Source organism: Lactuca serriola, chromosome 1 (assembly GCF_051521515.1).
Source record: "Lactuca serriola cultivar US96UC23 chromosome 1, Lser_US96UC23_V15, whole genome shotgun sequence".
Taxonomy (NCBI): Eukaryota; Viridiplantae; Streptophyta; class Magnoliopsida; order Asterales; family Asteraceae; genus Lactuca; species Lactuca serriola.
The window spans coordinates 53,059,629-53,086,463 of NC_136408.1; the positions used below are offsets into that span (position 1 = coordinate 53,059,629).

At 37.1% G+C, this 26,835-nt stretch overlaps 1 protein-coding gene across 1 annotated transcript; it reads left to right on the plus strand.

Moving 5' to 3' along the window:
- On the plus strand, positions 1 to 25,532 carry LOC145088569 (uncharacterized). Its single transcript, XM_079026943.1, has 10 exons — positions 1 to 1,110; positions 1,231 to 1,278; positions 20,401 to 21,405; positions 21,622 to 22,515; positions 22,804 to 22,953; positions 23,319 to 23,425; positions 23,759 to 24,119; positions 24,254 to 24,355; positions 24,446 to 24,561; positions 24,796 to 25,532. The coding sequence occupies exons 1-10, from the start codon at positions 79 to 81 to the stop codon at positions 25,202 to 25,204; spliced, it is 4,224 nt and encodes a 1,407-aa protein (XP_078883069.1). The 5' UTR covers positions 1 to 78; the 3' UTR covers positions 25,205 to 25,532.
- The last annotated feature ends 1,303 nt before the right edge of the window (positions 25,533 to 26,835 follow it).

Sequence of the window (26,835 nt, forward strand, 5' to 3'; positions counted from 1 at the left end):
ATTATGATTGATTAAAGAAAAGAAAAAAAAAAAGGTGGAGATGGGGTTGCCTTTATATACACATAAATTGATATCTGTATGTTTGTCTGTGTGATTGCGTTAGCTGAGTGCCTAAGTATCCTTTTCCTTCACATTCCTTTTCTTCCTCTTCTTTTTCAATTTGATAAAAAGAAAGTCATGTCTTATGCACTCAACAAGATTTCTCACTTACGAATCCCATATGAAGATCATATCGAATCGGCTACCGATGACATGGATGATGAAAATATCATTAGCGAAAACGACGAATGTGTAAGTTACAGGGGACAACTTTTGTGGTCTGGAGAGTTGATCGATATAGTTGCACAAGAATATGATCGTCATCTTTCAGAAGGAATCTCCAAGTTCGAGGCCAACGCTTTAATACTTTCTGGTCTCAAGCATAAAAATATCGTCTCTTTTGTTGGGTTCTGTGAGGATCCATACTGGGTTATCATCGTAACCAAGTATGAGGTCAACAAAAGTCTCGATATGTATTTAAATGACTCAAGAAGCCTCTCATGGATGAAAAGATTGCAGATATGTGTTGGTGTTGCGCATGGATTGAGCTACCTTCATTACGAGGAGGGGCGTGATTATAGTGTCATACATTGCAACATCAAAAGCTCTTCAATTCTGTTAGATGAAAACTGGGAGCCCAAAATAACTTATTTTGGAAATTCGATAAGAACTCCAGTTGCTCAAAGGCATCGTCTTCTCCATGCTAAACATTCTGGTACAGTAGGATATATGGACGCAATATATGAAAAGACTAAAGGTGTGACCCACAAGGTGGATGTATTCTCCTTCGGCGTGGTCCTATTTGAAGTTTTGTTTGGGTGGGAAGCATCAAGTCCGAATGAGGAGAACGAGTCATTAGTACAATCGGCAAAATTGCATTATGAAAAGGGAACGCTGGAAGATATGATTAGTAGTGATCTAAGGGAAGAAATGGATGACCAATCATTCAACATCTTCTCAGAAACAGCATATTGTTGTTTGAAAGAGCAGAGAGCACAACGCCCAAATATGGATCAAATTGTCAAACGTCTAGAGAAAGCGTTGGAACTTCAAAAGAAATTCGAAAATCATGTAAGACCTACTCGTTTTTATATTTACTTTCGTTCATTTCTATCTCACACAATATTTTATATGTTCCTTATATATTGATATGTTTATTTATCTCAAATTGTTGCAATCGGATATTTAAAGGAACATTCAAGAGACGCAAGTGAAGGTACATCGATGGATCGGCTGAAGGTAATTAATTTCTTTTGGTTTAACTAAAATAATTAAAAATATTTCTTTTCAATCTACTTAAGGAGTTAAAGGATGCATTGAACCCTATAGCATCAACCAAAACGGATATTTGACAATCTGTTCAATTGGGGCAACCCGTCCTTCTTACTGGTGCATGCAATGGTCCTACCCGGTTGGTGCACCGAAGACCGAAAACCCGGTTGGTGCACTGAAGACCGAAAACCCGAAACCCAAAATTCTTGAATTACGTTAACTGAAAACCGGACTAATTTAAGGTGTGTTGGTTCAAGTTCCGGATCCCAAACAGGGTTCGGTTTTTGGACCGAATTAGAGTATTTGTTGAGCTAAATATTTGTTGGACCATTTATTTGGGCTTCATATAACTTGCTGGACCTTTCAACATAATTCTGATTTGCTACCATCATATATACCTTTCCCTTCAATTTTATAAATGGAATTAATTGGATATGATATGGAATATGATAGTATTATTTTTGTAGCCTACACTACTGTGACTAGAGCATTTTTTTTCCATGTAAGATTTATGCATCCAAAGTGCTAAAATTTGATATGTTATAGCATACCAAATTTTACATGCATGTAATAAGGTGTAACAAATTCAAAAAAAAAAAAAGCAAAGAAATTAAACGTAAACTTAACATTCTTAGACATATCTTACACAGTCCTGAATTTTCAAAATTTTCAAGATTGGTATATGCAATATATCTATAATCTATTATTCAATCGACTCTGGTGCCAACTTCCAAACAATGATTAATTAGTATAAACTTATATCTATATATTAAAATATAATGAATCAACAACTTTGTGGTGCAAAGCAATACAACTTATACTAATTTACGAAACATAGTCAATATATACACATATTCAACATTGTCCACGATGGAGACACCGACTGTGCAACAACCTTTTTTATTTTAAAATGAGGTGCATTGATTGTCATCTTAGGCTGCACTGTAAATGGATGTGGATACGATTGCCAAACAAACACAACTAAGAAAAAACACTCATTGACATGGATATCCTCACTTTCTTCTCTTCATGGATTTTTCTAACAGTATCATTTCTTTCTTTTCTTGAATCTTCCTATATTATCTGGTAGAAATTGGGGTATAATAGCACTTGGAAATATGAGAATCATGAATATCACTTTCAGATTGAAGTATTTGAGTGATACTCTCAATCTTCAAATGGAAAAAACTCAGAAATGAGAGAACAAAACAGATAATGAATTGATATGATTTTCATGAGTACCATAAAATGAAGACCAAAATTGCTTAAGTACATTTTCCATCAAAAAACTATCACAAGATAGTTTTATGTCTTAAAAACTATCTCTAACACAGCTCGAATCCCAGCCATGGGATGCTGCCCCTTAGACCTTGCTCCAGGGGTGCTGCCCTCGAACCCCTGTTCGTTCAGGGTTTCACCCCTAAATGATTGTCTACTTTAAATTTTGAATAAATTTAAATAAGTATGCACTTTGCACATTCCTTACTTGTTTAATATTCATCAAGATTGATTTTGGTTAACAAGTCAATCTATTACACTTAAATACACATTGATGATACAAATCACCAACATTATCTACGATGGAAGAACACATCCAAGGCTACACCCAACCTTCCCCCTAGGTCTAGGTAAAATCGCAACTTTCAGGTACGGTCTGGTCCTAATCCGAAAGACAATTTTTGTTAAAAATTGAAACCGAAAATCTCGGGTCCTGTTTGGTATAATGGGTTATACGTTCATCCCTAATCTCACCCCCTTAGGCGCATCGTTCCTCTAGAATCCATCTAAGAGTGCTGAGCCCAACAAAAACCGTATCGTTTCACTTTTTCAATGCTTTTCAATATTGGAAGTAATTTTAAAGTTTATATATATATATATATATATATATATATATATATATATATATATATATATATATATATATACGACCCAAAAATAAAGGGTAAAAAATTCATTTTTAATATAGCTAAAACATTGATACCATATATTTCAAACATTTCAATCATCATTAAGTAAAACATTTATCAGAGTTCGTCCCAAAATCATTCATTGCGGAAATCATAGGTGTGTGTACTACGATCAATCCAAGCTCTTCATTTACAAATCAGTGATACCTAAAACCAAAACTATAAACGTGTGAGCACGAAGCTTAGTGAGTCCCCCAGAGCATACCCCACACACAATTCACCTAACACATATCATATTAGCTATAAAGCTATCTCTAACATATCACATAACATATTAGCTATAAAAGCTATCTCTACCACATAATACAAAACAATTAGCTACAAGCTACCTCTTCCATACATAACATATCCATTAGCTATAAAAGTTACCTCTACCACGTATCACATATCAATTAGCTATCAAGCTATCTCTACCCTTAGCCGTAAGGCTATCTCTACCGTTAGCCCCAAATGCTATCTCTACCGTTAGCCCCAAATGCTATCTCTACCATTAGCGACAAAGGCTATCTCTACCATTAGCCATAAAGGTTATCTCTACCGTTAGCCATGAAGGCTATCTCTACCACATATTACCACATACTCAAACCACACACCTTTACACAACAAGTATACCAACTATCATAAAATAGGCCGGCCTCGGTGCCTTAGACCCATTGGTATGGTGAGAAGACTCACCTCTTGGATGTTGAACTGATAAGCTGAAGTTAGATATATCCCACATGCTGCTCCTTCTGAACTGCCCATAATCATCAGGTGATTAACCTAACACAATCCCATAAATACCCTCAGGTTAACCCTGGACAAAGTCAAGATCCACTGTCAAGGTCAACAACCCATGTTGACCTCAACTCGCCGAGTCACTTGAATGACTCGTTGAGTTCCATAGTGTTTGCGTCCGTAAACCCTCAACCGTAAACTCCTGACCGAAACCCACTCAGTCGAAAACCCCTTGGTTGTAAACTCTTGGCCGACTCGTCGAGTTGATTAAAGAATTCAGCGAGTTCCTTTAGTCCTTCTCGTTTTCGGTCCTACACATTGGAAACCAAAGCTCCAAATCACAGATCCAACCACTTACGGTGTAGTTACCACATAAAGTTGCAAACATTCTGTGTTATGCAAAGCATCCAAGGCTAGAAACACTAAATAAAAGTTTGACAAGGGACTTAGAGCATGAAGGGGGCCAAGACTTGATAAAGTTGGCAACTTTAAGTCCCCAAAGGCCCTGAGATATCCAGATCTAAAGCCATATGCTCATAACAAGCTCAAATCCAAGAATGATCCCAAACCATGCTACTAATGTCCATAAACTTCCATAGAAGGAAATCTAAGCAATGAAAATCTAAGGTTTCGATTTTATACCTCAAAGTAGCTACAACATTGGAGGAAATCTCGGATCTACTGCCTTCCATTCAATATAACCTCTTCAAGCTTCAAGTTGCTTCCAAAAGAGCACCAACAATCACTCTCCAAGCTCACACACACACTTAAAGAGAGGGAGGGCACATACTAGGGTCTCTCTGGATAAAGGGGGAAATAAGGGAGGCTGCAAATGAGACATAAGTCCTTTAAATAAGGTAACAATCCCCAAAATTAGGGTTTCCTATACAACACCTACTCGCCAAGTCGGGGCCTTCCAACTCGTCGAGTAGGGTCGAAATCCCGCAATCCTTTAAATGACTCTACTCGTCGAGTCCTGGCATCAAAAACCCTAAAAACTTGCATCCATTAAGCAATTCCTGGAACAGGTGTTACAATATATATATATATATATATATATATATATATATATATATATATATATATATATATATATATCCTACTACTTTAATATGCCTTTAGGTTTCTTAAGGAGTTAAGCTAATGTAAATAGGCTTCTTATTAAGTTTGAGTTATGCTAAAGTTTTACAATAATTTTAAAAATTATTGAAGAATTGATTTTGTTCTTGTGTGTATTCTTTCCATCCTCGCAACTTGACATTCAGCTCCATAATTTTAACATCATTTGGTATCAATTCCAAGCTACAATGGATAGACATTCATGCGGTCAATGTCACACCCCCGAACCAGACGGCGGAAACGTCCGAGGGCTGTTGTGACTCAATTGAATACCATTACATTGAATATACATGAAACATAACATCAATCATTACCATGCATTGAGATAGTACAACTGATAGAGTTTACACTTAGTACATTGTTTCAAACATTACATCCCCAAAAGTAAATTGTTCGATAATAGTTAAACAAACAGCAAGTCGTCACTGAGTACATTTTTCCCTTGGTTTACCTATTACCTGAGAATACAAGCGTTTTGAAAAACGTCAACATATGAAATGTTGGTGAGTTCATAAGTAATGTTTGAAATAAAATGTTTTGTATTGTTTTGAAAACCACCAGAAAATCCGATATTTTCTGAAAAGAGTATCGTATAAAAAGTGTGAAGATCCGTAAGTATGCTTGTTTGTTTCTATATATAAAAAATTTTGGTTGTACTTGGTATGCACCTCGTAGTTGTATGTATTGAAAAACCTTAGGAAAACCCGATGTTTTCCTAATTCTTTGAATTACGCTTTTTGTGTGGTGTTGTATCGTTGCGACATGTGAAGTCAATGATTCCAGGTGACATTGAATTAAATGTGCATTGTGAATTGTTATAAACACACGTTAATAGAAACGACTAGTTTACAACCATACTAACGATCCCTTAGGCGTCATTCGCACTATTCACTTAATCCAACCACCCTGACTTCTTGTAGCCCCACAACCGAGGAGAAAAGAGGGCACGAAGACCTTAATAATTCCATAAGTCGTTCAAGGCTATAGTGAATGCGAAGGGCCCTTGGCCCGTCCCGCATTTTTGTGAATTCTCGACTTTACTAGCCGTACCAAAGGACCCTTGGGGCCCAATAGCCTAAAATCCATTGAAAGTCCTTTTACACGGAGTTAGGTCATGTAAGGCCCAACAATCATGTAAGTAAGTTGTCTTCGGGCCTAAAGATCAGGTCATTGGGCTAGCTAGGCCCAACAAGCAAGATTTGACACTTTTGGGCCCAAAGATGGTGTATCGACGTCTGTGTATTCCCACGCATGTATTTACTTCCCGAAATTTCCACGTATGTATTGAATATCGTCGTGTTAGTAGTTTCGGATTCGTTATTGATTCAAGACCGAATCAATTCGTTCAGTAACGATTTTTGGTGTTGACGGTGTATTAGGTTTTGCCGGTAGTCGCAATACCAGTGTTTTATCTCAACGGATTTATTGTTTAACTTTGGAGTTTTTCTGTTTGCAACCCCTTTCTTTTATGAGTTTACACTTTTAACCCTTTGAATAAAAGAATTTCCAATTTAGTCCTTAGACCATTTTTCTTAACATTTTAATATCAAAACTTGTTAAAAATGGTATTTTTCAGCTCATATTTATTTGAAAACAGTTTTAGTCCCTCAAAATGAAGTTTTCTCGGTTAAATCCTCATTTTTTGCAACTTTTACACTTTTGGCCCAAAATAGAAGAATTTTGCATCTTTGGTCCTTTTTAAATATGAAAAGTGTTTTTAACCCTTGAAATGGACTTGGAGCACTAGTAATCCCCTGTTTTACAGAAAAATACATTTTCGGCCCTTCAAATTTGAAAATCTCGCATATTGGGCCTTATTGGGCTGAAGATCCATTTTTGGCCCATTATGGTTAATATTTTGCATTTTAACCCCTCAAGCGAATATATTTCAAGAAAATACCTTATTGAAACTGTTTTGGCATATTTCAACAATTAGAATTGCTAGTTTGTCATTTTGGGCCCTTATGTTTTATATTTTTGACATTTTGAGTCCAAAAATGGGTTTTTGGCCCAAAGAAGTTCATATTAACCATCTTGGTTATTTTTCTAGAAATGATTTATATGTATTAATATAATTTATTCTAATATCATATAACTTGATGCAAATCTCAGTTTTAAGGGCTTTTTGAATAGATCCAACATCACAATCACATAAAAACACAAATATAAACATAGAAATCACACAAAGCATACATATACACATAGATCTACACATTTGCTTGTATTCCCCCCCATAAAACTTGTAAAACCGAAAAGTAGGGAGTATGAAGCTCCTTTGGGAGTGGTTTCGGTTTTGGAGAAGAGATGGAAGAAACTGAGATGATTTTCGGCCTAAGCAATCTTTCCTTGGAAGATCTCGAATTTAGGAGCTTCTAAGGTGCAAGATCATGATTTCTTATGAGTTAAGAAGAGATGTTTGATAAATCAAGGAATTTAGATCATAGATTTACTTATAAACTTACCTTAGATGATGATTCTTGTGGAAAATCTCTTTGGAATGCTCTTAAGTCTCGAAAATTTGGTGAAGAGAGGTGAGGGTGTTCCTTGAGAGAGTTTGATAAACAAAAAGTGATTGAAGTGTGTGTGTGGGTGAACTCTCGGCCGGGAACAAAGAAGAAGAGGAGAGAGGGAGTTGAGGTGACAATTCTAGATGCATGTTAGTCCATGCATGGAGGCATGTGAGGTATAAGTGAGGTGGCACTTCTTAAGTCAACTCTTCACCCTTGGATTTGGGCTTTGGGCCGAGATTTTGAAAGAAAAAGGAGAGTATTGGGCTTTAATGCCCGTAAGCCCATATTAGAGTTAGGTTTGGTGATTTTTAGCCCTATAAAATATAAGTGTGATTTTTTTTATGCTTTATTAGGCTAGATTAGGTTAACTATGGTCCATAATAGTTCATAATATTTAATTCATTTCCTTCTAGGCCCAATATGGCCCAAAACGTTGAAATAAATGAAAGTGGGTCCAATTAGAGCCCATTTAAAGGTTCTAAGCCCATGATAGTCAAATTGGAAGCTTATTGGTCCATTGGGCCCAATAAGGAAGTCCTAGTCCAAAATGGACCTAAACAAGAACTTCTAGGGTTTCCAATTGCTTGTTGACTATTTGTAGTGCTTTTATGAAGTGTTTGATTGAAAATTTGTTGCCATGAAGTAAGCATCTTACATACTCTTAAGTTTTTGATTCAACATTTTACTTGAGTGTTGTGATTACAAGACACAAAATTTCTAGTTGTGACAGTCAAGATCAAGAGGCAGGATATTAAGATCGAGAGGCACGATATGAAAATCTAGAGGCTACTCCAAGGTATGTGTGAGCTACACTTCAACGACAGATCGACTGTCGTAGAAATCAAATATGAGCTGCATGTCTAGGACATAATTGGGAGGAAACCAATCCATTCAGTGTGTATAAATAGGATTACCATGGCCTTCACCATGTTGTCTCTTAGGGTGCAACATGGGTTCCACGAAAAACTTCTTTCTTTGTAATAATCCTCGACATGATTTACGTAGTGGCATCCTATCCATCGAATTAACTTCAAACCAATTTATCTATATAGTTGGATTTGATACTTCAATAAATAATGACATATTTGGATTCACATTAGATGTTAAAATAACATTAAACTTCATCGGCTAATGGGATCAAGAAGGGATTGTAACATCTACATCATCCCCTTCCTAGTGCTTTCTGGAGTGATTGCCAAAAACGTGAAGTGAACCTACTGTCTCTATCCGAGATAATAGACACTGGTACTCCGTGGAGTCTCACGATTTCTTGAATGTATAAGCGTGTTAATCTCTCCATCTTGTAGGATTCTTTTATTGGCAGGAAATGGGCAGATTTCGCCAGTTGGTCGACTATTACCCATATGGTGTCTAGTCCATCCGACGTCTTGGGTAGCTTGGTCATGAAATCCATAGAAATCCCTTCCCATTTCTACTCAGGGATTACCAGTTGCTGCAATAACCCTGAGGGCTTCTGGTACTCCACCTTTACCTTGGCACAAGTAAGGCACTTACTAACATAGGTGGCAATCTCTGCCTTCATGTTAGGCCACCAATAGTGTTGTTTAACATCCAAATACATCTTGTCCGAACCAGGATGGATGGAGTATCGCGTCTTGTGGGCTTCCTTCATGACTATCTCCCTAAATCCTCCGAGTTTAGGGACCCAAATACAGTTCATGAAGTAGTATACTTCGTCTTCTTTTACCTCTAGATTCTTCTCCATTCCGCATAGTGCTTCGCTTGCTCTGTTTTCCGTCTTCATGGCCTCCGACTGGGCTACCCCAATCTGAGTGGTTAAGTGGGATTGGATGGTTATTGAGAGGGTTTTCGCATGATGATTAGAGTACTCTTTCCGGCTCAATGCGTCAGCTACCACGTTGGCCTTGCCTGGGTGATACTTGATTTCAGACTCGTAATCGTTTAATAATTCAACCCATCTTCGTTGCCTCATGTTCAACTCCTTCTGGTCCAAGATGTGCTGAAGACTTTTGTGGTCTGTGAAGATGGTGCACCTTGTACCATAAAGGTAATGCCTCCAAATCTTCAGAGCAAAGACCACTGCTCCTAATTCTAGATCATGGGTTGTATAATTTGCTTCGTGCGTCTTTAGTTGGCGGGATGCGTAAGCTATCACCCTTCCACGCTGCATGAGAACGCAACCTAAACCCTGATTTGACGCGTCACAATAGACTACAAAGTCTTCCGTTCCCTCCGGTAGAGATAGTACCGGGGCGCTACAGAGGGCTTGCTTCAGGGTTCGGAACGCCACCTCTTGCTTGACCGTCCATTTGAATGGTACGCCCTTTTGCGTAAGTGAGGTAAGTGGCTTGGCAATTTTTGAGAAGTTTTGAATGAACCTCCGGTAGTAGCCTGCTAGGCCTAAGAATTGACGAATTTATTTGGGCGTTGTCGGGACGGCGCATCCTTCGACGACTTTGAGCTTGGAAGGATCCACATGAATTCCTTCTTTACTAATAACATGCCCAAGAAGTTCACGCTACGGAGCCAAAACTCACACATGGAGAGTTTTGCGTACAACTTTTCCGATCGCAGGGTTTCTAGAATTTGTCGGAGATGTTGACCATGCTCTTCCTCTCTTCAGGAGTAGACGAGAATATCATCAATGAAGACAATGAAAAAGTTGTCGAGGAATGGTCGACAGATTCGGTTCATCAGATCCATAAATGCGGCAGGGGCATTTGTTAGACCAAAGGGCATTACGACAAATTCATAATGTCCGTAACGAGTTCGGAAAGCGGTTTTTGGAATATCCTCTTCCCGGACTTTGAGTTGATGGTATCCGGACCGTAGATCTATCTTAGAAAAATAACTAGCTCCTTGGAGTTGGTTAAATAGATCGTCGATTCGTGGGAGTGGATAGCGATTTTTGACAGTGAGTTTATTTAACTCTCTGTAATCAATGCACATTCTAAAAGATCCGTGACAAAGAGGACTGGAGCTCCCCATGGCGAGTAACTAGGTCGGATGAATCCCTTGTCCAAGAGTTCACTGAGTTGGCTGGACAATTCCTGCATTTCACCAGGAGCTAGCCGGTAGGGTGATTTAGCGAGAGGAGTTGCTCCTGGAACGAGGTCAATTCGGAACTCTACTTGTCTCTTTGGGGGGTACTCCAGGAAGATCTTCAGGAAACACGTCTGGGAACTCACATGCTACAGGAATGTCTTGAACGTTAACCTCTTCCTTGGTTTTATCCACTATGTGAGCCAGGAACGCCAAATTGTTCTTTCGTAGATGTTTCTGTGTCTGAATGCATGAGATGATGCGGAGGTTCGTGCTAGGTTTTTCTCTGTAAATTACTAGGGTTTCGTGATTGGGAAGGTGAAGGCGAACGGCCTTCTCGTGACACATAACTTCAGCATGGTGGGGGCTTAACCAGTCCATGCCGATAATCACATCGAAACTCCTAATGGAAACCGGCATTAAGTCTATTCGAAAGACATGTTGATTTAAGGTTAGGGTACATCCGGTGTGGATTTCCCCAGTGGATTCGTTTTTCCCATTGGCCATTTCCACCGTAAAGGTTTCATTGAGCTTGTGGGGTTGTTGTTTTAATAAATGCCTAAATTTATTGCTTACGAAACTTCGCTCTGCTCCGGTGTCAAATAGGATGCATGCATAAGTGTGGTTTAGGAGAAATGTACCGGTAACAATGGCGGGATCCTGAATTGCTTCTCCCTGACCCATGGTCAGCATCCTTCCTATTCCTCCATTTCCGGGATTGTTGTTGTTAGGGCAATCTCGACAGAAATGCCCAGTCCTCCCACACCCATAAAAGGTGTGGCTAGGCCCTGCATTGTTGCCGCCGGTGTTGATGTTGTTGTTGTTGTGGGTGTTGTTGTTGTTGTTGCTGTTTCCCTGTTGTTGGTTCTGGGGAGGGTAAGTCCTGCAGTACCTTGCAGTGTGTCCCCTTCGATTGCAACTGGTGCACTGAAACTCCTTGCATTCTCCATTGTGATGGAAACTGCACTTGTTGCACTTGGGAAGATTACCGGAATAAGGTCTGGGAGCATTCGAAGCAGTTGAGGCTGGAGCATGTGGTGTGGCCGGAACTTGTGCGGTGGCAGCATTAACTGCCACTGTCTGCTGCTTCTTAGAGGTCTCGGGGCCCTGGCGCCCCTTCCTCTTGTTATTCTTCCCTTTCTTGCTATCACCTTCCTTCTTGCCTTCAGCCTCCGCTGGCTTTTCACCCTTGTTGTTGTTGTGGTCATACAGCTTCTTTGCCAATCTTTTAGCACTGTCGAAGGTTTCGGGGTTTGCAGCTATCACATTTCCCTGGATCGGTGAGGTTAGTCCCCAGATGAATCGATCAATCTTCTTTCCTTCCGAGGTGATCATACCCGGGCATAACAAAGATAGTTCACTAAATCTCGATATGTAGGCATCGATATTTGCATTCTGCACAGTGAGGTTCCACAGCTCTTGCTCCATTTTCTGAATTTCCCCTCGTGGGCAGTATTCGGCCATCAGCATTTCTTTCATTTCCGCCCACGGCATGGAGTTGGCTACCGGGAGTGTCATGGCTTCCACGTGTCCGTTCCACCAAGTGAGCGCTTGGTCAACAAAAGTGCAGGCTGCGAACTTCACCTTCATTCCCTCGGGACAATCGCATATCTTGAATACCGATTCCACCTTCTCGATCCATCGCTTCAAAGCGATCACTCCTCCCGTGCCGTTAAAAGTTCGTGGTTTGGCGTTTGTGAAGTCCTTGTAGGTACATGCTTTGGTGGGTCCTTGATTCATTTCGTTGTTCGAACTTCCGGCCCCTTGCCCATTGAATCCTCCATTGTTCCCTTGATGAATTTGCACCATTGCTGCAGTGACCGCATCAGATACAGCTGCCTGGAACGCGGCTGAGTCAACTTCGGGTGGGGTTGGTCCTGGGTTTCCGCGAGTAGGTCGGAGAGGCATCTTTCTGTCACGAAACGGAAAGATGTTGAGTGTACGTGGTTTCCGTGAGGTTGTGATCCTACAGACTAAGTGCGTGGTACGAACTTAAACACCTCTACCATTTAGCATACAGTCATAGATTCTCAACACATAGCAATTTGTATTGTCATAATAAACACGCAAAAGTTCATTAATATTATCCACATTTGATACATGAAAATTTTGCTCGTAAGAGCATACATGAGTGACACTAGTTGGACAGCATAACGGCTCTATGAGTAGTGTAGTCACTTAAACATAGAGTCGAAGTACATAGCATAGTTCCTAATGACCTAGTAAGATAAGCCTATCTCTAACCGCGATGAGCTGTGTCCTGGGGTGGTGCTGAGGATGTGCATGCTCCCTAAAGACGAGCCACATGTCGTTCTGCATCCTGGAGTTGGGACTCCCACCTCACCTGCCTCATGTGGAACTCTCGGAGGATGTCACATGTCTCCTGTTCCGCACGCTCGACCCTAGTCCACAACTGGCGTACCTGATCAGCAGTGCCCCGAGCAAGGTCGCCAGTGTTCCGTAATCGTCTCACCATGACTGGAAGGGCTCGATCAGCCGGTCCTCCGTCCCTCAGGTCAAAGAACTCACGTGACATGTCGTACAGGGGTCGCTGTCCCTACTGTCTGCTCCATCTCCAAAGATCAATACCCCAGGGAGGTGTAGGACCAGTGGGGCCCACCCGGTAAGCAGGTACTCTGATCGGGTAAGGGGGGTTGATGACTTCGGACTCCGCGTCCGAATCACCCCCTTCACTGCTATCTGTTTCCTCTTCGAAGCTTCCTTCATCTTCTTCTGGTTCGGCAGGCTCGCCCTCGACCCCTGCCTCTGGTTCCCCGTCAGATTCCTCTTCGGGGTCTTCCTCAGGTTCTTCGTCAGGCTCTTCCTTAGGCTCCTCGTCTAGCCATCCGTTGTTTCCCTGGTTAGGGAAGTAAGGATCTCCGGGGTGATGAAAACCAGCCATGCTGTCTGCGAGAGTGTGTAAATATGCTAACATTATTCCTAAGATGCTACAACTATTGTATAGACTATACAGGCGTTCTCCTCTTTTGGTGATATAGGGGTTTGTTTTTAGGTTCCCTAGATATCGCGATCTCATCGGAACATGTGTTAATTATATCTTGGAGGGAGTGTAGTTGATCAGTCTACATTCACTTCTTGATATCGCTAAAACAATGCTGAATTAACCGGGATACTAGCATTATCTTGTTTGGTTCGGCGTTATGTTCTTATTCCTAATGCAAGCAAGGGTGTTTTTATTGTGTGTTTACTTGTTTTGTTCAGAGTTGTGTTAGTCCCTCTTTTGGTTTATAGTTGCATATCAATGTGTGGTTAGATATGCTAGTTCACTATAAACAAAGCTCTGATACCAACCTGTCACACCCCCGAACCAGACGGCGGAAACGTCCGAGGGCTGTTGTGACTCAATTGAATACCATTACATTGAGTATACATGAAACATAACATCAATCATTACCATGCATTGAGATAGTACAACTGATAGAGTTTACACTTAGTACATTGTTTCAAACATTACATCCCCAAAAGTAAATTGTTCGATAATAGTTAAACAAACAGCAAGTCGTCACTGAGTACATTTTTCCCTTGGTTTACCTGTTACCTGAGAATACAAGCGTTTTGAAAAACGTCAGCATATGAAATGTTGGTGAGTTCATAAGTAATGTTTGAAATAAAACGTTTTGTATTGTTTTGAAAACCACCAGAAAATCCGATATTTTATGAAAAGAGTATCGTATAAAAAGTGTGAAGATCCGTAAGTATGCTTGTTTGTTTCTATATATAAAAATTTTTGGTTGTACTTGGTATGCACCTCGTAGTTGTATGTATTGAAAAACCTTAGGAAAACCCGATGTTTTCCTAATTCTTTGAATTACGCTTTTTGTGTGGTGTTGTATCGTTGCGACATGTGAAGTCAATGATTCCAGGTGACATTGAATTAAATGTGCATTGTGAATTGTTATAAACACACGTTAATAGAAATGACTAGTTTACAACCATACTAATGATCCCTTAGGCGTCGTCCGTACTATTCACTTAATCCAACCACCCTGACTTCTTGTAGCCCCACAACCGAGGAGAAAAGAGGGCACGAAGACCTTAATAATTCCATAAGTCGTTCAAGGCTATAGTGAATGCGAAGGGCCCTTGGCCCGTCCCGCATTTTTGTGAATTCTCGACTTTACTAGCCGTACCAAAGGACCCTTGGGGCCCAATAGCCTAAAAGCCATTGAATGTCCTTTTACACGGAGTTAGGTCATGTAAGGCCCAACAATCATGTAAGTAAGTTGTCTTCGGGCCTAAAGATCAGGTCATTGGGCTAGCTAGGCCCAACAAGCAAGATTTGACACTTTTGGGCCCAAAGATGGTGTATCGACGTCTGTGTATTCCCACGCATGTATTTACTTCCCAAAATTTCCGCGTATGTATTGAATATCGTCGTGTTAGTAGTTTCAGATTCGTTATTGATTCGAGACTGAATCAATTCGTTCAGTAACGATTTTTGGTGTTGATGGTGTATTAGGTTTTATCGGTAGTCGCGGTACCAGTGTTTTATCTCAACGGATTTATTGTTTAACTTTGGAGTTTTACTGTTTGCAGCCCCTTTCTTTTATGAGTTTACACTTTTAACCCTTTGAATAAAAGAATTTCCAATTTAGTCCTTAGACCATTTTTCTTAACATTTTAATATCAAAACTTGTTAAAAATGGTATTTTTCAGCTCATATTTATTTGAAAACAGTTTTAGTCCCTCAAAATGAAGTTTTCTCGGTTAAATCCTCATTTTTCGCAACTTTTACACTTTTGGCCCAAAATAGAAGAATTTTGCATCTTTGGTCCTTTTTAAATATGAAAAGTGTTTTTAACCCTTGAAATGGACTTGGAGCACTAGTAGTCCCATGTTTTACAGAAAAATACATTTTCGGCCCTTCAAATTTGAAAATCTCGCATATTGGGCCTTATTGGGCTGAAGATCCATTTTTGGCCCATTATGGTTAATATTTTGCATTTTAACCCCTCAAGAGAATATATTTCAAGAAAATAGCTTATTGAAACTGTTTTGGCATATTTCAACAATCAGAATTGCTAGTTTCTCCTTTTAGGCCCTTATGTTTTATATTTTTGACATTTTGAGTCCAAAAATGGGTTTTTGGCCCAAAGAAGTTCATATTAACCATCTTGGTTATTTTTATAGAAATGATTTATATGTATTAATATAATTTATTCTAATATCATATAACTTGATGCAAATCTCGGTTTTAAGGGCTTTTTGACTAGATCCAACTTCACAATCACATAAAAACACAAATATAAACATAGAAATCACACAAAGCATACATATACACATAGATCTACACATTTGCTTGTATTCCCTCCCCCCCCCCCCATAAAACTTGTAAAACCGAAAAGTAGGGAGTATGAAGCTCACCTTTGGGAGTGGTTTCGGTTTTGAAGAAGAGATGGAAGAAAATGAGATGATTTTCGGCCTAAGCAATCTTTCCTTAGAAGATCTCGAATTTGGGAGCTTCTAAGGTGGAAGATCATGATTTCTTATGAGTTAAGAAGAGATGTTTGATAAATCAAGGAACTTAGATCATAGATTTACTTATAAACTTACCTTAGATGATGATTCTTGTGGAAAATCTCTTTGGAATGCTCTTAAGTCTCGAAAATTTGGTGAAGAGAGGTGAGGGTGTTCCTTGAGAGAGTTTGATAAACAAAAAGTGATTGAAGTGTGTGTGTGGGTGAACTCTCGGCCGAGAACAAAGAAGAAGAGGAGAGAGGGAGTTGAGGTGACAATTCTAGATGCATGTTAGTCCATGCATGGAGGCATGTGAGGTATAAGTGAGGTGGCACTTCTTAAGTCAACTCTTCACCCTTGGATTTGGGCTTTGGGCCGAGATTTTGAAAGAAAAAGGAGAGTATTGGGCTTTAATGCCCCTAAGCCCATATTAGAGTTAGGTTTGGTGATTTTTAGCCCTATAAAATATAAGTGTGATTTTTTTTTTATGCTTTATTAGGCTAGATTAGGTTAACTATGGTCCATAATAGTTCATAATATTTAATTCATTTCCTTCTAGGCCCAATATGGCCCAAAACGTTGAAATAAATGAAAGTGGGTCCAATTAGAGCCCATTTAAAGGTTCTAAGCCCATGATAGTCAAATTGGAAGCTTATTGGTCCATTGGGCCCAATAAGGAAGTCCTAGTCCAAAATGGACCTAAACAAGAACTTCTAGGGTTTCCAATTGCTTGGTTACTATTTGTAGTGCTTTTATGAAGCGTTTGATTGAAAATTTGTTGCCATGAAGTAAGCATCTTACATACTCTTAAGTTTTTGATTCAACATTTTACTTGAGTGTTGTGATTACAAGACACAAAATTTCTAGTTGTGACAGTCAAGATCAAGAGGCAGGATATTAAGATCGAGAGGCACGATATGAAAATCTAGAGGCTACTCCAAGGTATGTGTGAGCTACGCTTTAACGACGGATTGACTGTCGAAGAAATCAAATATGAGCTGCATGTCTAGGACATAATTGCGAGGAAACCAATCCATTCAGTGTGTATAAATAGGATTACCATGGCCTTCACCATGTTGTCTCTTAGGGTGCAACATGGGTTCCACGAAAAACTTCTTTCTCTGTAATAATCCTCGACATGATTTACGTAGTGGCATCCTATCCATCGAATTAACTTCAAACCAATTTATCGATATAGTTGGATTTGATACTTCAATAAATAATGACATATTTGGATTCACATTAGATGTTAAAATAACATTAAACTTCATCGGCTAATGGGATCAAGAAGGGATTGTAACATCTACATCATCCCCTTCCATTGTGGATCATAGACACCAAGTACTTTTCTCATTTAGGGGAAGAACTTTCTCCATAATACTTATACTTACTCCTTCATCATTTCAATCCCACTCAAATTGCACCACAGAGACTACATATTAACAATGTTGATCAGACTTCTCTCCCAATGATGTCTTCAAGATATCGAAATTAGCATTTAACTCGGTCCTAGTGACATTACTGACAAACATTATCAAAAAATTAACATACGCCAAGTTACCATTGAATCTCATAGGACATATCTTCAAAAATCCAAGCAAAGATATATGGGCTAACAACTCAACCTTCATAAAGCCAAATTTCCAACAAGATTGACTATGTGTCTCACATAGGGATTCATGAACAAACTGTAGTCAGATAACACTATATATATATATATATATATATATATATTACTATTTCTTTCTCTACATTGTCGATAAGACATTTGAGGAGCTTGTTAGATTCAATCACCGACTTCCCTAACATAAAACCAAATTAATTTCATAAAACAACCATAATGCTAAGCAAACTCTCTCATGCATATAGTTTCTTAGAATGATATATATCTAAATAACTTAATATCTCTATAGTTGTTGCAACTTTGGGCATCTATTTGTTCTCATACTAATGCATCTCTACTCTTCAAAGATCTTGGAAATCACCTAAACCAGGGGCTGGTCCAATGCGTAATCACTAGGTAGGAGCCTACAATGCCTTCAAATTTCTTTAGTTGGAAATGTGACTAGGCCTTGGAAAAGGCCTAAGAAGCAAATATTTCTATCTATGATGATGCTTTTCCATCTTTTATAAAACACACTAGGCGAATATTTGTGTATTGCACAGAATAAAGCTATACAGTTAAGTTTTTCGCATATACATATTGAAAATAATAAGTCATTAACAATAAAATAATAATATTTATACTAAGCTGATATATGAACTTGTAATTATTTTGAACAAATTATAAAATATACATATATCATAATCATATCATTCAATAAAATCTATTAAACATAGTTTTCGATTTAGTACTACAATTTAACGTTATGATTGAATAATTTAGAAACTATTTATCTATTGTTTTTTTTTTTTTTTTTTAATTTCATCATTATGGTTAATTGATATATGAACCGTTGTTTGTAAGTTAACGCAATGTAATTTTTATGTTAATAATTTAAAACCACTTATTTGAAAAAAAATGAATTTAATCAAAAAGTTTTTTTTATAATTTTTTTATTTAGTTTGACTTGTGGTTATACATTTACAATATTTTAAACATTTTTTTAACTATTTTGAAAAATAGTATTTAAATAAAAAATTTTAAACTTATTTTATATTTTGACTTTTGTTTTGGATTTAACATAATATATAAAATAACAAATAAGTATCATAATAATCTTTTTTAAATCTACCAATAATAAGATAATATTTTTGTATTTAATAACATATTTTTAATTAATAAATTAATTATATTAAATTGAAAACTGAAAGGTAATGGAGATTTCAAACATATATGATCATAGAAAAAATGCACCATTTATATTTTAGTATGATGATACGATTAAGATCCATATTTCTATTTATGACGTTGTGGGATACTGGGATTGGTTTACAAAGAGTATACAACCTCATTTTGCATATGATGGTATTGCATTAATCCCACATTGCCTAAATAAACCTTTGATGTCATTCTCATATAAACAAAGACTTCCATATATGCAAAATCCTAAGGGTGTAATTCTTGGGTTAGTATGAAAAAACTTTCTCTTGGTTTTTTCCTTCAAATATATATAGGCAAAAGAGTAAAAGTTTGCTAAATTTATTTTAACTATTGTTTTCCTCCTTTACACATGAAGGAAAATACTAAGAGTAAAAGTCAAATGGATTTACAATTATTCTTTGAAGATATTTTCAGTTTCTTACTATTATAGGTAGCCCTGTCGAAAATACCCGATACCCGAATTACCCGCCCGATTTTTTCAGGTATCGGGTAAAACGGGTCGGGTAAATCGGGTATCGGGTAAATTTTTCCGGGTAATCGGGTTACCCGAAATTTTTTCGGGTCGGGTAAAGGGTATATTTTTTGGGTTTTGGGTATACCCGAATTACCCAAATTATTATTATTTTTTTTTGTAGAGCTTGTACTATATATAAGGTATTTGATCATGCTTAAACTAACTATCATTACTGTAAAACATAAATATATTTATTATGACAATACGACACTAACAATATTAAAAGTAATTTTTATATATCATCACGTTCTTTAAAATATAACTGTTTTCTTGATTATAGTTTTTATTACAACTAACAAACTCATTATCTTGACGAAACTTTAGAACATGACAAAACTTATGACTACATTTATCTTAAACATTTTAAACTTTTAAATTAAGATCTTTAGGTATTTGTTTCTTTAACATCTTATTAGATTAGATTAAGTCGTTAAAAAATTAATTGATATCTCATGTATTATTGAGTAGAAAATCTCAATGTTCAAAGCTTGAGTAACTTCGTTTATGTCTTGTTTGTTTATATAAACAAGAATAATAAAGCACGACGTATTTATTTCATTAAATTTATTTTTAGGTGAAATTCAAAAAAAATCATATATTTCGGGTAATACCCGAATTACCCAAACCCGACCTGATACCCGAATTACCCAAACCCGAATTACCCGAATTTAGTTTGGGTAGGGTAACGAGTAATTTTTCTAACATGAAAAACCCGAATTACCCGAAACCCAAAAAAATTACCCGTTCAACACCCCTAATTATAGGAAGCAATCAACAAATTACAAATTCCAGAATTTTAGTTAGTTTATTTTAGTTTTATTTCTTCCTACCATGCATGTATATGTTGAAGAAATCATTAATATGTGTGTTAAAGATATGGAGTTCTATTATACAACTAATAACCCTCTTCCTTTCACTTGACACATAATGTTGCAGGGGAAAGATTTTGAACACTTGAAGATTAAACTAAGTCATTTAGAGTTTGCCACAGAGGAATTTTCTGAAAAATTCTGCATTGGTTCAGGAGGATATGGCAAAGTGTACAAAGCAAAGCTTCAATTTGATGGGAAAAGTTATTCGAAAATAGAAGAGAAGAATGAGGGTGAATTTCCCAATAAGGATAAAACTGTAGCTATAAAGCGCATCTTTAGTAGAGCAGACAAGCAGGGTGAAGATGGGTTCGTTGCTGAAATTGAAATGCTTAGTAGTTGTAAAAATCGCAACATAGTCTCTCTTCTGGGATTTTGTGATGAAGGTCCCCAACAGACCCTTGTCTATGAGTATGTTTCTAATGGAAGCCTCGATGATTATTTGGGAAGCATCAATAACATGACTAACCTTACCTGGTTGCAACGTATAAGAATATGCATTGATATTGCACATGGATTAGAGTACCTTCACAGTAGCACGGAGGACAAACAAAAGATAATACACCGGGATATCAAGAGCGCCAACATACTTTTAGATGAGAATTGGGAGGCAAAGATTGCTGACTTTGGGCTCTCCAAATTCCACCCTTTGAATCACCAAGCAAGCACTCTCAATAGCATTAATGTTGCTGGCACAGAAGTGTACTTGGATCCAGAATATTTGAAGACAGGTAAGTTCAAAAAGGCAACAGATGTGTACTCTTTGGGAGTAGTTTTTTTTGAGATTTTGTGTGGAAAGGTGGCATATGATCCAATTTATTTGGAGGAGGATGTAAAAGGACTGGGACCCATCGCCCGACGACGCTTCCAGGAAGGAACACTTAAGGAAATGAGAGATCCTAACCTAACGGAAGAAAGTGATGAAATCTTTTTTACTCAAAATAGAGGACTCAATGAAGATTCTTTGGCTACATTTTCAGAAATTGCATACAAGTGTTTGGCAGAAACTCAAGCTGAACGTCCAACAATGGAAGTCGTCATCGAGGAACTTAAGAAAGCATTATCTTTTCAAGTAAGTTCATATTTTAAATTATCATATTACTTCACTTTATATTCTTGATCGTACGTAGTAGCACGTAGTCTAGAAACACATCAAAATATTTGCATGAATTTTGGGACCGAGAATGTGAATTGATGATTACTGATTTAAAGAAATTTTAAAGAAGAATTTTAATTTAATTTTGATTATTAAGTTGGATCGATTGATGATGAGTGTCGTGATTTATAGGAAAACCAAACGGACAACCTCAAATTTTCACTTGAAGACATAAAATTGGCAACAGAAAACTTCAGCAATTGCCTTGGAGAAGAAGAATGTTGGGGGCTATACAAAGGAGAAGTTTTAAATGCTAATGGAAGTACCATGGTTGTTGCAAAGCGGTTGGACAATGAGGATACTGATTTTATAGAACATGAGTTTTTCACAGAGCTTAAGATTCTCCATGGGTATAAGCACAAGAATATCATCGGTCTTGTAGGCTATTGCAACGAAATGGGTGAAAGAATCATTCTTTATGAGAATGCATCTAAAGGAAGTCTTGATAGGTATTTAAAAGACATAAATCTTACATGGAAGAAACGACTTGAGATATGCATTGATGTTGCAACGGGGTTGGATTTCCTTCATGGAGGTGATACAGCACACGAATTAGTGGTGCATAGGAGCATCACAAGCTTTAGCATTCTATTAAGTGATGATTGGAAAGCACGGATTTCTAATCTTGGACTTTCCCTTGTAACTTCAATAGACAACGAGGTTGAGTTTGACATAAGTGATAGTTCCTGCCCAGTTAAATACATTGACCCGTTGTATCGTGTAAAGGGTACGTTAACCAAAGAATCTGATATATTTTCAATTGGATTGGTTTTATTTGAAATATTGTATGGGTTTTCAACGTCTAACAACTACTCTCATGATAATGAGTTAACCTCGTTGGTTAAAGACTATTATCGAGAAGGAAAACTTGATGAGTTGGTGTTTGAGGGTATTAAGGAACAAACTGTGCCACAATCATTGACTGCATTTCAGAAAATTGCCCTTCAATGCTTACATGACAAGAGAGAAGAAAGGCCAACGGCAGGTGAAGTGTTAATACAACTTAAGAAAGCATTGGAATTCCAAGTAAGTACTTCTCATTGTTTTAAAACTGGTTATCTTATAAGTTCAATGATACAAGCTAACAATCATATGGTTTCATGGAATATGTATATTTTAGGCAGAATAATATTCAATTCTCTAAAGAAATGTAAAATAATTTTGTAAGCTATAAGTAGAAGATTATAACTGAAAGCTACTTTTTCCTGTATATTTTTAATTTTTAATTTTCGAAGTAAACAATTGTTGACATGTCATATGATGAAAATCAAATTTACTAAATACAAATTTACAAATGTTATAATTTATATATAGGAAGATTATGAAATGTGGGAGCCCAAACTGCCTAAAGACTACAAAGAAATAATACTGATGTCAAAAACCCCCGACGTCTACTCTATGTCAAAGAAAAAAGATATCTACGATATGCTCTTGAAAGGAATCCTCGTTCAACAGGGCAACGTGGTAATAATTATATATCCTATTTTTCCATCTCATTTTATTTCATATGTTTTGAGTTTCATGCTTGTTTTGTTCTTTACAAAGTAGTTTTTATTACAAAAACAGTTTTGGATTATTTTTTTCTATGTTCTCATTAAATATCTTACTGTGAGTATATATTTAATTCGAAAGAATATTCAACTCTAAGATTCTAAGGAGTTGCACAAAATCAATGGCAATTAGTAATCATGAAAACTAATAATCTATGCTAGCTCTTATAAAAACTAATGTCTATTGGTTCATGTCATTGATCTCAACTGGTAGTCCAAAATTGTACATGCTTTTATACATAATAGAAAATGATTTGATTTGTTTGTTTTGTATAACAGTGGTTTTCAATTGGAGAAAATGGAGGAAGAAATGAAATGTTATCAGCAAGAAACTTTTCATACAAAAACCGTTGGTCACGTAAACGGCGATATGTTCCACAATCCAGGTTACTCTCTTTTTCCCTCTATGTGATTTTTTATGGGTGCTCCTATATACACCAATGTTGAATGTAACTTGTACAACTCACCATATATATACAAGTTATAAATCGCTATTAAGAAGCTTTTGACAAATGTTACCAAAAATAAGTATTTTATAACATTTAAGTTGTTATTTGGATCCATAGATGTGGGGATTAGGTTGTTTACAAGAAAGCTCATCGTAAGTCATAAACTAATAACCATTTCATTAATCACAAAACAACAATTGGTGCTATCTTTAAAATTTTGGGCATCAAGGCTATTAAAAATTTGACTCTAATATTTTTTCACATGTGCAGGTTTCATAAAGCAGCAGAGATGTTAGACATTTCAAATCTTAATATCCAAATAAAGATAAAACCTCAATTTTTGTCTCCGGATGTCAATTATGGTGTTTATCTTGTCTTTAGATTTTCTGGTCCAACAAAATCAAAATTTGAACGGATGTACGTGAACCTCAAGTACAAAAAGGGGAGTGAAACCTTACATGCATATTTTGCTATATGGAGAGAAGATGATTGGATGATGATTGAATTGTGTCGATTCTTAAATCACAAAGAAGATACTGATTTTGAATTTCTACTTGAGAGTTTTCAAAGATGCTATTGTGAAAGTCGTGTCATCCATATTGAAGGCATTGAGTTTCGAGCCATTGATTATGCAAGTTTTTTCAAATATTCTTTAATTACTTCCCATTCAAGATTTTATAAATTTTGAAACAGAAAAAGATGCATCGACTACATTTTTATGTTGTAGGTTACACTATGTAACATTGTGTCACAATTTTTATATAGGTGAAACATGAAGAAATTAAGGAATTAAAGGAAACACAAGAAGTTTTGAAATCAGACTTGTACGTGGACCAGGTGCAACAAAACTATGACAAGGGTGAAAAGGTCCTTTGAATTTCTATCATCTTTTATGAGTCGTAAATTAAAAATATTTCCTGAGATTATGCTGATAAATTATGTTGACTTTTATGACAGTTGTTCTCGCTAAACGATGTGAACAAACAGAAGCATTATATTCTTTCAGCAAAGGAGGCTCTTTACCAATCTTCTCATGTGAAGTTTTTTGATCCGATACCCTCAACCCAGTCAAGGTTTGCTTTTTCTTTTTCATAACTATTTTCGGTTACGTTGTCTTGTTGTAACCATTAAAATATCAATGTGTATATTATATGAAAGAAGTTTACTTTTGCCTCTGTTTTGCTTACTTAAATAGTTGAAAATTGCTCACAATCTTGATAAACTACCAAGTCCCTATATCGATATAGCTTTCTATTTGTTATGTCTCCACGAGGTACTTAATATACATATCATATATACATATTCAGATTCCAAAATGCGATTGAGCTTCAACGACAACAAGTCTTTCGTATCAAGTGCAAGATTGAAAGTCAAAGGTTGTCACCAGATACAGAATACACATGTTACCTTGTGTTCAAGCTTTCAGAAAAATGCCATGGCTTGCATTGCCCTGTAATAGTACGAGATTTACTCCAACAACGCCAAAACAAAGAGAAGGGAATTCTATATTTTAGATCCCCAAGCCCATGTAATGTCAATGATACTGATTGGGTTCCAGTTGAGAGAGAAGATGGATGGAGGGAGATCAATGTGTGGAAATTCAACTCAAGTAATAAGCTTCGAGATGATTGTATTTCTATCAATTTGAAGCTAATAAGTTATGAAGGAACTATGTCTGGACTCATTATAACCAGCCTTGAGTTTCGGCCTATGTAAGCAGATAACTTCATTTTAGAGATGTTACCACTAACTGGTAATTGGTCATATCATGGGTTTGGCAGCAGAGGTAAAAGTTCAACGAGAGGCATTAACAACAATCACCAATTCTCAAATCAAGAAAAACGAGGAAGTCCCCAAGCTGTTCCTATATGCATTCTTTTCGGGTGGCATGTTGGCTCCGAAGACAAGTTGATTATGTAATTTTTCCTTATACAGCTCTACTTTCTCATTATCCTTCAAAATATGTGTTCATCTTTGTCACTGACAGGCTCAGTTGGATATAATATGTGCTTCTATAATATGTATATTACGTGTTGTATCTACACACCTAATAATAGTAGGATCAAAGTAAAGGTGAGAATACTTTATGCAATTACTACCCTACAATATCAACAAAATAGTGTAGGATGAAAGCAAACCATACATAAAATAAGGTAGGGTAAATTACACCAATCGTCCCTCGTTCAAGTGTCAAAAAGCACGTTTAGTCCCTATCTTCAAAAATTAACTCAGACAATCCCTCGTTTGTTTAACGCTTTCACGCTTTGTCCCTGATATGTAGTTTTATTGCGAAATTAGTCCATGTCAAATTCGAAATGACCATAATGCCATTTTTTATTTAATTTGTAATTATTTTTGATTTTTTATTGATATTAATTATAGATTAATATTTAGAAAAAGGTATATCTCTGGAACCTCACCCTCACAAAAAATCACAAACGCCACGATTTTCTTTCTGGGTGAACCACCATTGCCAGACCACCGACTACCACCATCGCCGGAAAAACGCCCGCCACCATTGCCGGAGCACCACTCACCACCATTATTATTGTCCAGAACCATGACATCTCTCTCACCCTCCTTTTCTGATCGGATATCCCTTATTCTCTACTCATCATCTTGTAATCTTCTCCACCATTCAACCATCCTCTTCATCGTGAGACACCTTCAACCACTAAGCACGACTCTTGTCCCGTCGACGACCTTTAACAACTGAGGGTTTCAGATCGAGCATCACCACCATTGATAATCTCTTCTTCTAGATTGTGTCACAACCACAGTTAAAGTAGTTAAAGTCTGACCAGTGGATTCAAGAGGTTGTTAGATGGTGGGAAGGAAGTTGTACATGGTGTGTGTGAGACCGGTTTTGAGTCGATTCAAGAGGAGGATAATAGGTGGTGAGACAAGTCTGGAACCAAAATGAAGTGGCGGTGGAAAATCCGCCGGTGATTCGCAAGAGGATTTTGATCGGAGATGGGGAGATTTTTATTGAGAGGAAAGGACACTGGGAAAGGGAAGGGGGAGGGTGGGTACTAATATAATTTTTTTTCCTTTCTTTTTAATTTAAAAATGATAAAACAGTAAAAGAAAATTAAAAAAGGAAATTTTTTATGGGCAAAATAGTCTTTTTATGTCCAGAGGGATAAAATGTGTAAGTTTTGAATAAATGAGGGACAGTCCGAATTAATTTTTGAAAATAAGGACTAAACACATGTCACACCCCCAAACCGGAACGACGGAAACGTTCGGGGGTGGTTGACGTCATGCGTAGTATCACAACAGTTGTATCATAGTAAGCATAGTAAACACAACCAAACATTGAATACATATATGAATAAGGTTTACAT

Coding starts and splice junctions, on each gene's coding strand:
- LOC145088569 (XM_079026943.1), top strand. CDS start 79: ATGTTTGTCTGTGTGATTGCGTTAGCTGAGTGCCTAAGTATCCTTTTC. Junction 22,954..23,318: donor TCGTTCAACAGGGCAACGTG/GTAATAATTATA, acceptor TTTGTATAACAG/TGGTTTTCAATTGGAGAAAA. Junction 24,562..24,795: donor ATACCCTCAACCCAGTCAAG/GTTTGCTTTTTC, acceptor ATACATATTCAG/ATTCCAAAATGCGATTGAGC.